This window comes from Globicephala melas, chromosome 3, assembly GCF_963455315.2.
Source record: "Globicephala melas chromosome 3, mGloMel1.2, whole genome shotgun sequence".
NCBI lineage: Eukaryota > Metazoa > Chordata > Mammalia > Artiodactyla > Delphinidae > Globicephala > Globicephala melas.
The window spans coordinates 40,220,699-40,234,570 of record NC_083316.1 but is presented as its reverse complement, the minus strand read 5'-3'; the positions used below and the strand labels follow the sequence as shown (position 1 = coordinate 40,234,570).

Here is a 13,872-nt window from a genome sequence, read left to right as displayed (position 1 = left end):
TTTCTGTGCCCGAGGTTAACTTGATTAGTATCAGAAGAAAAGTTAATGTTTAAACAGTCTTTCCCACATCTGCTACTCCCATAATGTCTGTGCAATTGTCATAAATTAGGAGTGGGGAAGGGCACGGTGCCAATTGTCAAAGCAAACAGGCAACTCTGGATTCCAAGTTTCGTGTTATGTTCCTTGAGCCGCAGGATTGTGAACGCTGCTGGACCTACCCACGGCCACCCCAGCACTGGAGCGGGAAAGCCCACTCACCTGGATCGTGCTCATCCCTGCCCTCTAAGCAAGGCACCTTAGCAGGGCCAGCTAGTGAGAGAGGTCAGGATGGAACCCTGTCCCTTTAGTGTCCCAGGACTTGGTTTCTGTCTACTGGCTTCATTCTAAGTCAGCGTTCCCTACTCCAGGTGACAAAGGGTCCTCACAAGCATTCATGCTCCCTTTTGCAGCAGAAGCCTTCAGACAGATCCTAGCTCAACTAGAACTCTTTCCAAAGAATAAATGGGCTGTTGTTGGCTTATCAAATAAGGGCTATAATTTATACCTGTCAACTAAAAAAATTATTCACACCCTAAAAGATGAGAGTTATGTTTTATCCGGTGGGAAATTTTAGGACTTCAAGCCCTGGAGGCCGCATCTCAAGTAACCCTGAGAGCACTGCTCCCAGGAGGCGAGGGGGGAGCCAGGATATATAAGAGTTTTGCAACAAAGGGCAGGTAGTCTGAACGTGAAAAGATGACTGTTCATTAAAGAAAACCAGATATGTCAAGTTAAAGAATTTAGCTTCTTTAGAGAGCTAGATCTTCAGAAAATTTAGCTTCACTTTCAGAAAAGGAGCTTTTAATAGGAAGTTAATATAGCAAGTGACACTAAAGGCACACACATGCTGTTGACTATGGGGTTGGCACTTATGCCTCTGGCGCTATTCACGACTGCCTGCTCTGCACATCCATCTTCCTCACTGACTCCACTCCACGTGCCTTAAAGTCAAGGTCTCTGTTTTGTACTTCCTGCACCTCACATAGCATCCAGCCTGTGGTGCGTTAGAAAATCATGTCCGTGACTTGGATGTTACAAGGCCAGATCAGTGAGGGACCCAGCCTGGCATGCCAGGCCAAGTTCTGTTCTCTTTCCCTTCTGCTTCACACCTTCACAGGCTGTAGCCCTCAGGTAAGATGCTCCCTTCTCTTCTTCCTGGGGGTGGGGTATGCACATACCAGCTGGTGGTTATACGGAGGCTTGAGGGAAGGAAGGCCTCAGTAAGCCTCATACTACATCTAACCAGAAAGCTCTATAGTGGAGCTAAAAGCACAGCCCAGCCAATAGTAGAGTGCTACCTTGTTGGCCACTAACCATTGTCTTGTGTTTATGTATCTTTCCAGAATGTCATGAGAAGGTCAAGGCTGGATTTAGGAATGCCTGGTGTCCCCGGTCTTGACATAACACCATCAGCACCAGAATCTCACCATAAACTGTTAACATATTTGTCTTTTAGCAACACTTTGTGTGCTTAGAGGGAGTCCTGGAAAGAGAAAGGAGATGTGGCTCACTTTGCCAGGACTCTGCCTGCTAGGTTCCTGTCAACTTTGTCCCTTTTGGTCTTAACTTCCAACCTGCAGTGTGGCCAGTGCTTGAGTTGCCTACAATCCTTGACAGACTTATCATCCCTATCAGCATCTATTGCTAATGGTGCCTCTTTCTCTGTCCCAGAAAAACTGTTACTTAAAAAGAATAACCTCAAGTTTAATGCCAGGTTGTCCTCAGCAAGGCCACACTTATGAAGTGGACCATGAGAGTGCGTCTGAAGGTCTTGTCCAGAGCCTACGTAAGTCTGTCTGCTAGAGATCACTTTGTAGACTACCTCGGGTGAATCAGTGGGGACTAGGGCTTTCATTCAGTAATTCAACAAGTAGTTAGTGACCCCTCTACTCGATGCCAGGTGGTACTCTGGGTTCTGAGCACGTACCAGTGCACAAAGCAATGTCCCTATCCTCGGAGACAGAGCAGAAGATGCATAATGAGCACACAAACATATAAAGATAATTTCAGATAGTACTAACTGCTATTTAGAAAAAAAACCAACATAAAAGGCTAGAGGGTGACTGGGAGGTGTTGTGAAGTGCTAATTGCTGGCTCTGAAAGGTCTCTCTGAGCAAGGCATTTGAGCAAAACTGAGAAATAAGAGACAAAATCTTGGGAAGACTGTCCCTTCCAGGAGAAAAGCGTGTGCACCGAAGCTCTGAAGCAGGAATGAGTTCACAATATTCTCCCACCTGTTCATCTCCACTCTTAAGACCCACCTCATGATTCACCTCCTCCAAGATGTCTTCTGTGACACACTACCCGTATAAGTGATAATTTCATTTTGCTTCCCCATCATACAGACAGGCACGCTTCAAAATGTGGATAAGTGTTTCTTTGAATTCCATTTTTTACATAAGTTCACACAGGAAAAAGGGTATGAAAGATGGAATACTGCCTGCCATGTCAGTAAACAAAGGATGCCACAGTCATCAGCATTGCAGCCACAGCCGATGATGAGCTGATGAGCCCTGAGGGCACAGGAAGGAAAGAACACCTGCCATCTGGCAGCCAACAGACTGCAGCCACTCCCTTCCGTGAGCCCTGAGGAAACTCAGGGTACGAAAACACAGGATACTGGCCCCAGATAGCTGAGGTGCACATCAAAGGAATGATTTCAGTGAGTTCAGATTCTTGCATCTCCCCTACATAGAAAAGCGCTAAATTCTTTAACTTGACATATCTGCTTTCTTTAATTAACAGTAATCTTTTTTTTTAATTAAGTTTTTTACATCTTTATTGGAGTATAATTGCTTTACAATGGTGTGTTAGTTTCTGCTTTATAACAAAGTGAATCAGTTATACGTATACATATGTTCCCATATCTCTTCCTTCTTGCGTCTCCCACCCTCCCACCCTCCCTATCCCACCCCTCTAGGTGGTCACAGAGCACCGAGCTGATCTCCCTGTGCTATGCGGCTGCTTCCCACTAGCTATCTATTTTACGTTTGGTAGTGTATATATGTCCATGCCACTCTCTCGCTTTGTCACAGCTTACCCTTCCCCCTCCCCATATCCTCAAGTCCATTCTCTAGTAGGTCTGTGTCTTCTTTACTCCTGTCCTACCCCTAGGTTCTTCATGACATTTTTTTCCCCCTTAGATTCCATATATATGTGTTAGCATATGGTATTTGTCTTTCTCTTTCTGACTTACTTCACTCTGTATGACAGACTCTAGGTCCATCCACCTCACTACAATTAACTCAATTTCTTTTCTTTCTATGCCTGAGTAATATTCCATTGTATATATGTGCCACATCTTCTTTATCCATTCATCCGATGATGGACACTTAGGTTGTTTCCATCTCTGGGCTATTGTAAATAGAGCTGCAATGAACATTTTGGTACATGACTCTTTTTGAATTATGGTTTTCTCAGGATATATGCCCAGTAGTGGGATTGCTGGGTCGTATGGTACTTCCATTTGTAGCTTTTTAAGGAACCTCTATACTGTTCTCCATAGTGGCTGTACCAATTGACATTCCCACCAGCAGTGCAAGAGTGTTCCCTTTTCTCCACACCCTCTCCAGCATTTATTGTTTGTAGATTTTTTGATGATGGCCATTCTGACTGGTGTGAGATGATATCTCATTGTAGTTTTGATTTGCATTTCTCTAATGATTAATGATGTTGAGCATTCTTTCATGTGTTTGTTGGCAACCTGTATATCTTCTTTGGAGAAGTGTCTATTTAGATCTTCTGCCCATTTTTGGATTGGGTTGTTTGTTTTTTTGTTATTGAGCTGCATGAGCTGCTTATAAATTTTGGAGATTAATCCTTTGTCAGTTTCTTCATTTGCAAATATTTTCTCCCATTCTGAGGGTTGTCTTTTGGTCTTGTTTATGGTTTCCTTTGCTGTGCAAAAGATTTTAAGTTTCATTAGGTCCCATTTGTTTATTTTTGTTTTTATTTCCATTTCTCTAGGAGGTGGGTCAAAAAGGATCTTGCTGTGATTTATGTCATAGATTGTTCTGCTTATGTTTTCCTCTAAGAGTTTGATAGTTTCTGGCCTTACATTTAGGTCTTTAATCCATTTTGAGCTTACTTTTGTGTATGGTGTTAGGGAGTGATCTAATCTCATACTTTTACATGTAGCTGTCCAGTTTTCCCAGCACCACTTATTGAAGAGGCTGTCCTTTCTCCACTGTACATTCCTGCCTCCTTTATAAAAGATAAGGTGACCATATGTGTGTGGGTTTATCTCTGGGCTTTCTATCCTGTTCCATTGATCTGTCTTTCTGTTTTTGTGCCAGTACCATACTGTCTTGATTACTGTAGCTTTGTAGTATAGTCGGAAGTCAGGGAGCCTGATTCCTCCAGCTCCGTTTTTCATTCTCAAGATTGTTTTGGCTATTCGGGGCATTTTGTGTTTCCATACAAACTGTGAAATTTTTTGTTCTAGTTCTGTGAAAAATGCCAGTGGTAGTTTGATAGGGATTGCATTGAATCTGTAGATTGCTTTGGGTAGTAGAGTCATGTTCACAATGTTGATTTTTCCAATCCAAGAACATGGTATATCTCTCCATCTGTTTGTATCATCTTTAATTTCTTTCATCAGTGTCTTATAATTTTCTGCATACAGGTCTTTTGTCTCCTTAGATAGGTTTATTCCTATATATTTTATTCTTTTCCTTCTTTTGACATTCAGACTACCTGCTCTTTGTTGCAAAACTCTTATATATCCTGGCTGCCCCCTCGCCTCCTGGGAGCAGTTCTCTCAGGGTTACTTGAGATGCGGCCTCCAGGGCTTGAAGTCCTAAAATTTCCCACCAGATAAAACGTAACTCTCATCTTTTAGGGTGTGAATAATTTTTTTAGTTGACAGGTATAAATTATAGCCCTTATTTGATAAGCCAACAACAGCCCATTTATTCTTTGGAAAGAGTTCTAGTTGAGCTAGGGTCTGTCTGGAGCCTTCTGCTGCAAAAGGGAGCATGAATGCTTGTGAGGACCCTTTGTCACCTGGAGTAGGGAAGGCTGACTTAGAATGAAGCCAGTAGACAAAGCTTTGCTCAAGGAGAAAATTTAGGGAACAATTCTACCACCTAGAAATGGTCCAGCGGCAGCACTAGCCAGCTGAGCATTTACAAGGCCTAATGGATACCAGTTTACAGAGTAAGAAAGGAAGACAAATCTATTTATCTATCTATCTATCTAACATCAAATGGTCAAAACCTGGTATTATGAATTTACTATGGAATATTTATAGAAAAGTTTCTATCTAGGTTTAAAAAAAGTACCTTTATGCCATCCCATCAGTTATTAATCTGAGAGTTACCGACTCCCAAAGAAAAATCCTTCATTTAAGGATATTTGAGGACTACCCATTAATAACATATACATGCACCAATCTGAACAAGCAATTGTAGTCAAATATTAAATTTATTTAGTGTTTTTACTGAAGTCATAAAGAAGAGACTATTCTTACCAGTTGCCTTCTGGATTTATGAACTGCTGCACTGCATAGCCAAACTGTTCACTTGAAGGACCAGAAAATATCTTTGCTTCCGGGAGACCAACATTGTACGCCACACAGCAATTTAAAATGCCTATGAAGGAAAAAATGAAAACGTAGTCCATATTTACAATTTGTGAATAAAAGTTTGTAATATAATTATCAAAGGCCACTTAAAAAAAGTGTTTGAAGTAATAATTATTCTCTTTATCAATGTTTACCAAGAAATAGTGGCTACTGATTTTTAAGTACTAATTTGGGGCCCTGACACCATGCTAAGTACTCTACTTCCATGATTCATTATTTCATTCATCTTCATAGAAATCCTAAAATATGATTGTTTTTTTTTTTTTGGCCACACAGCACGGCTTGCAGGATCTCAGTTCCCCAACCAGGGATCAAACCTGTGTCCGCTGCAACAGAAGCATGGAGTCCTAAGCACTGGACAGCCAGGGAATTCCCTGATTGCTAATATTATATTTGTTTTGCAGAAATTTCTGAGGTTCCTGGAGATAAGTGTGTCTCACAGGTAGAAAGTGATAAGGGAAGGGCAGGATTTGAACACAGGGCTGTCTGACTGAAGAGCTTGAATTCTTAAACAACATATTACCTCTAGGGATTAAGTAACTTCAGTTCTATTTGTCCTTCCTAATTCAAGACTCTAAACCACCCAAGGGCAGGGTTGGAAGGTTATCTTCTATTTCTTCTGAATCTCCCTGAAGACCTTGACACGAACTCTATATGAAATGTCTGTTGAAAGAGCATTGCTGAATACATCAAAGGAGGTAAAAAAAAAAAAATCACAGCTGCTTGAAAATTGTATCATTTTTTTCAGAAAGGATCATTTCTGAGAATGAAATGTAAGGGAAAGGGGTCATATCTTTTATTCCAGCAGGAACTGCAAAAGTGGTTTTGCTTTTTGATGCTTCTTTCTGAGTGTTCGAGAAATCATATTCATTTTCAGAAACAACAAAGGCCTTGATAGGATAAAGCCTGGATAGACCTTTTTAAAAAACCTTGTTTGTGATGGAAAGGGAAAGAGGGGAAAGAGTAAGGTTGATGAAGTCTCCCCCTCTGACACTGATAGCATTAATGCTGGTCATCTTATGTTCTAGAGAAAGAAGATTGTGTGGATATTAACATTCTCTATGGAGATGGGAACAGACTTCAAGCTGTTTGAGATCAGGAGTTACCTTAGCAGACACTGAAGGCAGAGTGGACTTTTCAAAACTGACATCGAAGTTCCATCAATATGTGTTTTCACAAAGGAATAACCCACTTTCTGGGCCACATTGAAAGTGCACAGTATTTCATAAATTTATTGTTTCAGGCATTGAAAGGATGGAGGAAAAGGGCTGGCTCTTCCATTATGCCCGTGTACTTCTGGGGACAGATTCTGAAATGTGCTCCAAAGGAATAATGAGGTCAGTGATGAAGCTCTGGGGACTTAAAGTAGTTGACGTGCCTCTTTACCTGCCAAAATCATTCTACTGTGGATCTGTTCACTCAAGAGCGCTCAGGTCACTATTATTTTTTAGAAATAAATGTGTTGCCAGGAAGAGAAGGACAAATCATAATTTTCAAATACTCTGTAGCAAAATCTACACGGCTTCACATGTGCACATTTTCTCCTTAATATCTATTTTTGATATGCACCACTGCTTCTTTATACTTTTCAGGAAATAAAATGCAAACGAAAATAATGTAGCAAAGTAAGCAGAGAACCAGAACTGACATTCAGAATATTGGTGTTTCCAATCAACAGTTTAACTTTACCCCATAGTGCAGAACTCAATAAATCCTATTTAAATACGTTACCAATTATCTAACAAACTAGTAAAAGCTTGGGGAGGTGATATCAAACTGTCTCCTCTTTTAAAATATCTTTTGCTAGAAAGACCACATATGGTTATATATATAATGACCTCATTTTTTTCCCTATTAATTAGACCTTGGCAGATCATGGCATGACATGAAATCACGATGGAGTCCATTTTATCACGTAGCAGTTAAATTTTATTATATATACGCCCAAATGTGTACATACATACTTATATGTATATACTATGTGTTTACATACATATATACATGTGTCTATACATACATATATAAACTATTAAAAAATGTAAATCATATTATTTCATCTCTCTGCTTAAAATACCCCAATGTCTGAGAATAAAATCCAATTTCCTTACCACAGTTTCAAAAGCCCTTCATGATCTGGCCCTTGTGTATCTGGTGACTTTCACTTTCCACCACTGTCCTCGCTCACTGTGCTCCAGCCACTCTGGCTCTCCTTCTGTCCCTTGAACACATCCGGTTCATTCTGCTTATGGCCTTTGCAGCGGCTTGACCCACTGCCTACAGCACTCTTCCCCACTCGGTATTTGTGTCCTGCCACCTATTCACCATTTAAGTCTTTGCTCAAGTCTCTGCTGTTCTCGTAGAGACCTCCCCTCACTCCTCTACCAGCAACATCCTTCTCCATCATTACCCCAACATCGCAGCGCTTATCATCTGAAGTGATCTTATGTATCTGTATTGTTCTGTGTCTCTCTGCCTACTAAAATCTAAGCGACTTGAGAGCTCAGATCTTATTTCTTTTATTCACTCCTACTTTCCCAGCACCTAGGGTAATATTTGTTGAATGAAATGAATTTTTAATGAATATGTGTTCTTTGATAATGATATGGAATATAGACAAAATTAGGGGGAGAAAGATCACTCATAATCATATCATTCTCATGCAAGTGCAGTTAATTTCCTTCCAGTATTTTTTCCAATATTTAAACCATAATGTATATTCCAATTTGTAGCCTACTATTTCTTAATGCTTATGTTTGTCTGCCTATGTCAGAATCATCTTGATTCATTTGATCCCCACCAACCTTGTGAAACAGCAAAACCTAGCTATTATTACCAATGTACAAATATGGAAACTGCAACTCATGGAGATTAGATGTCTTTCTTGCTCAGTGTCACACAATTGGTAGCTGATATCTGAGTCTTGGTCTGGCTCATCTTCTCAAACTTATTGTCCAGAATTTCCATTCATAAACGGTCTGCTCATTTTCCTCACAAAACATGTCCTTCTCCATCACCACTCCTTCATTCCTTGATACTAAATCTCTTCTTTCCTGTACTTCAATCTTTCCCTCAAGAGTCTGCCACTTTTGATAAATCTGGACAATCTCAGTTCACTATACTTATTTTTCTCAAATATATATTTAAAACTCACTATGTCACCATTTCACACTTTGCCTATGATAGCTAATTAGCTTCTATAAATTTAATGTAAGTATTCGGTCTAATTCAATGTCTATTTCCTCTTTACAATCCCACTGGTCATAGTAATGTGTTCCTATGTCTGTTCTCATAAATTAACTGAATCATATGGAAAATAACAACCCTATTTGGTTCATTGTGTTTCCTTACCCCCCAAACATGCCCACACACTAAGAAATGAATCATTCAAAAAATATTTATCCAACTCCTTTGTGCGAGGCATTTTCCTAGGTCCTGGAGATATAGCAATGAACAAAACAGACAAGATCTCTGCTGTCTTTGAGCTTTCATTCTGGTAATTGGAATAAAATAATGAACAATTATATCATCATGGGATAAGCATTAAATTTCAGAAAGCTAAAAGAACCCTGATCCAAAAGTTGAGAAGAGGGTACATCTGAGTTTGAAGCCTTCATAGAAGAGGTGGCAATCCATGGACCTTGGAGGATGAGCTGGAATTCACTGCATAAAGAGGAAGGCCAAGGTCATTCCAGGCCCAAGGAACATCCTGCTCAGTATTATGGAGAAGTGAAAGAGAAGAGTATGGGGATGGTGAGAAACTGGCCCAGCAAGTCATAGATTATTAATTTATACATTCCAGGTCTATATTAGATGCAGTGAGTTTCAAGGTGACTTCAGCCTTGTCCTGTCAGGGTCATGTCAGAGTGTAACTCTTCCCCCCTGTCCTCATGCGGATGCCTGTGAACGCAGTAATAGTGCAGCAAAGTACTTATCCAAGGTGACCTTGCTGTATATTTGTTGATAGTAACCGAGCCCAAGTATTCAGTGAATCTCACGAAACTTTACTGCCATGTATGTCCTGGAGGGTTAACTAATTTCCTCTCTGTCCACAATTAAAAGGGTGTCGTGTTTCATCCTTGATTATAACCTGGCTTGCTGTCATTTTTATATCCACAGGCAAACCAGGTAGTTAATTGCACTGATTAATGCAAACTTCTTTTTTCTTCCACTCATTTAAAAATTTTATAGCACCTCCTGCCCTGAGAGTTCCTGCTCATCTCTGAAACAGATTTCTGGGAAACTTTAATAATTAAGAATTAGTTTAAGTAAAAATGGAGTTCATTCTCCCACTTTATTCTGGAACCTGATTTTAAATTATAAGATAATTCAAAAGAGAAATAAATATATGTTTGGTAATGAGATATAGTTAACCCAGTTTTGTTCTCAATATGTAGTGAAGCTCAGAAAGGAACAAAATCTTTGGAAAACAAGGGCAGAAATAAATGTATTAAACAAAATATATCATTCTATATGCAACACAAGATTTTGTCAGGAAGTGTCTTGATTTCCATGGTATCACTGTCAGAGCTCAATGATACATATTTGTAGTAGAAGATGGTAGGAAAGTCTAATTTGTGTGGCTAATGCAAAACTTAAGCATATCTACATACGTTGAAGGGCAGGTGGGGCTGGCTTTTCACGGAAGGGGTTCATTTGCAAAAAGATCCAGAGAGTTAAAGGGGAAAAAATTTCATGTTAAGAGAAGAGAATTAAGGCCCAAAGCAAGAGGTAGAATTGGGAAGAGAGGAGCATTTTTAACTAGGACTCTCTTATTGCATTCTAGCCCATTCCTGCAGATGTATGCTGGCATTTTTGGGAGGAAATGTCTGTTAAGTAGTAAACAAAAATACAAGAACTCTTTTAGTTATAAAATAAGTCAGGGGGGTGTAAGGTACAGCATGGTGACTATAGTTAATAATACTGTATTGTACGTTTGAATGTTGCTAAGAGAATAGATCTTAAAAGCTCTCAACACAAGAAAAAAATCTGTAATTATGTGTGGTAATAGATGTTAACTAGTCTTATTGTGGCAATCATTTTGCAATATATACATGTATCAAATCATTGTGTTGAAAACAAACAACCTAATCAAAAATGGGCAGAAGACCTAAATAGACATTTCTCCAAAGAAGACATACAGATGGCCAAGAAGCACATGAAAAGCTGCTCAACATCACTAATTATTAGAGACACGCAAATTGAAACTACAATGAGGTATCACCTCACACCAATCAGAATGGCCATCATCAAAAAAATCTACAAACAATAAATGCTGGAGAGGGTGTGGAGAAAAGGGAACCCTCCTACACTGTTGCTGGGAATGTAAAGTGATACAACCACTATGGAGAACAGTATGGAGGTTCCTTAAAAAACTAAATATAGGGCTTCCCTCGTGGCGCAGTGGTTAAGAACCCGCCTGCCAATGTAGGGGACACGGGTTCAAGCCCTGGTCCGGGAAGATCCCACATGCCATGGAGCAACTAAGCCCGTGTGCTACAACTACTGAGTCTGTGCTCTAGAGCCCACAAGCCACAACTACTGAGCCTGTGTGCCACAATTACTGAAGCCCATGCGCCTAGAGCTCGTGCTCCACAGCGAGAGAAGCCACCGCAATGAGTAGCCCGCGCATCACAACAAAGAGTAGCCTCCCCTTGCCGCAACTAGAGAAAGCCCGCATATAGCAACAAAGACCCAACGCAGGCATAAAAAAACAAAACCAAAAACAAAACTAAATATAAAACTACCATGTGATCCAGCAATCCCACAACCAGGCATATATCCGGAGAAAATCATAATTTGAAAAGATACATGCACCCCGATGTTCACTGCAGCACTATTTACAATAGGAAAGACATGTAAACAATCTAAATGTCCATCAACAGAGGAATGGATAAAAAAGGTGTGGTACATATATAGAATGGAATATTACTCAGCCATGAAAAAGAACAAAATGATGCCATTTGCAGCAACATGGATGAACCCAGAGATTATCATACTAAGTAATGTCAGACAGAAAGACAGATATCATATGATATCACTTACATGTGGAATCTAATAAAAAATGATACAAATAAACTTATTTATGAAACAGAAACTCACAGATCTCGAAATCAAACATATGGTTACCAAAGGGGAAATGTGGGGGGAAAGTGATAAATTAGAAGATTGGGATTAACATATACACATTACTATATATAAAATAGATAAGTAATAAGGACCCACTGATTAGCACAGGGAACTCTATCAGTATTCTGTAATAACCTACATGGGAAAAGAATCTGAATGGAGATATATATATATATATATATATATATATATGTGTGTGTGTGTGTGTGTGTATATATATATATATGAATGTGTATATATATATATATATAAAAAACTGATTCACTTTGCTGTACACCAGAAACTAACATAAGATTAAGTCAAATATACTCCAATAAAAATTCTAAAAGTTAATTGTGCTGTACACTTGAAGCTAATATGTCAATTATATCTCAATAAAAAATAAAATAAAATCCAAATTACTCATATACATGAACTCTAAGGTCTGAATGTCTATGAAAGTGCAAGCACAGGGTGTCACTGATTTAAGAATGTGGAGCAAATCTCTATCCCATGGCTGGTGGGGACTGGTCCTCAGAAGCTGCAGAGGTATTGGCAAAGGCAGGGGAGCAGGAAGGTCCAGTTATCACCAAGACATGGGGGAACTCTCTTAGGAGACAGCAAAGGTTCCCAGAAGAACTGTGCTTAAGAGTCCAGGAGAAACACTCTCATCTAAATCAGGGATGGGTGAAACTCCAGGTATGATCTGTCTTGGGGCAAATTTCTCCCTATCTGGGGGTCTGTGAACCTAGAAAATAATTTCTCTGCTTCTAAACAAGGATGGTGTGACAGGCATGTGAGAGACATTTCCATTTAAAAGGGAGATTAGAAGGAATAAAGGAGTCGCTGGTACCAAGAAAGTTTAACATAGCAGGTCAAATTCCATTAGGTTTTCAGGCCTGAAAGTAGTCCTCTGTTGCTCAAGGCTCTGTCCTCTGGGCCTGCAACAGCTCTATTGGCCTCTTCTTCTTTGTCCCCTTCAGTTCAAGAGCAGCATTTCTGCTGAGACAACATTCCTGAAAACCTTGTAGGTCTCCTGTGTATGTCATGGGGATCTGTGCCATTTGACAAGAGAGCTCTCCACAGATCTTTCCTGGATAACTCTTTCTCTCTTCCTGGCCTCTGCGGAGACGGTTGAGAGGATCCAGGAATCACACGCCTAATCCATTTAGCAAAACGTTTTCCAACGACACTCTTGGCCTTCCCTTCAGAGCACACTTTCCTAACAATGAGTCCCCTAATATTTGCTCTTTTTTTTTTGAATCTGGATAGACTAAGGATTTCTCAATTCATTAAGTACTGTTCTTATTTTGTTTAATGCTTCCTTCCTCAATTTATCTCTTTCCTCTTGCACTTTACTACCTTCAGCAAGGAAAAAAGCAGCCTGCACCCTCCGCATTTTGCTTGGAAATCTCCTCAGCTAAATATCTAAGTTAATTGCTTGAAAGCTCCCCACACAACAGCAGGACACGGTTAGGCCAAACTTTCTGCCACTATATAACAGGGATCACCATTCCTTCAGTTTCCAACAACATGTTCCTCATTTCCTTCCGAGCCCTCACTGGAAGTGGCTTCGACATTCATGTTTCTGCCAACAGTTTCCACAAGGTGATCTTCAAAGCCCCTCTATCTAAATAAGGTAATATTCACAGATTTTGAGGACTGAGATATAGAAATATCTTTGGGGGACCACCATTCAATTCAATATGACGGGTATGCCAGTAAAGTTAGATCCTGCCCGATGTCTACCTGGGCCATTTTTTCAGGGTTGTGTTTGCAGCAAGAAAGCTTGAGGGTAAGGTAAATCTCACCTCCAGGACAAAGAATGGGTTTGCTGAATTCTTGCTGTGAAACAGCAGGTCACCAAACTCAGTTTTCCTCTCTCACAATGCAACCTACTCAACGTGTGCAGGCTTCCATTTGCATCCCTTCCCGTTGCCCTCATGATACTTTGTGGGGAAGCGCAGGGAAACGGATGTAAACATGCTCGTGCTACCTGTCATGCTATGAGTAATAAAGTCCTTGGTCTCTGACTCAGGCACCTCATGTCATTTGTCAGCATCCATGAAACTGTAACGAGCTAATGTATTAGTTTTTACAGAGCGTAAAATCAAATATCAGACTTGTCAGGGTGGAGAACAAAA

At 40.0% G+C, this 13,872-nt stretch overlaps 1 protein-coding gene across 1 annotated transcript in view; it reads right to left on the bottom strand.

The window, feature by feature from the left end:
- ITGA2 (integrin subunit alpha 2) overlaps positions 1-13,872 on the bottom strand; it is a 109,708-nt gene that overhangs the window by 72,445 nt on the left and 23,391 nt on the right. The window contains exon 3 of the mRNA XM_030881962.2: positions 5,510-5,630. Coding sequence (XP_030737822.2) covers positions 5,510-5,630 — 121 coding nt within the window. The remainder of the gene's footprint in view (positions 1-5,509; positions 5,631-13,872) is intronic.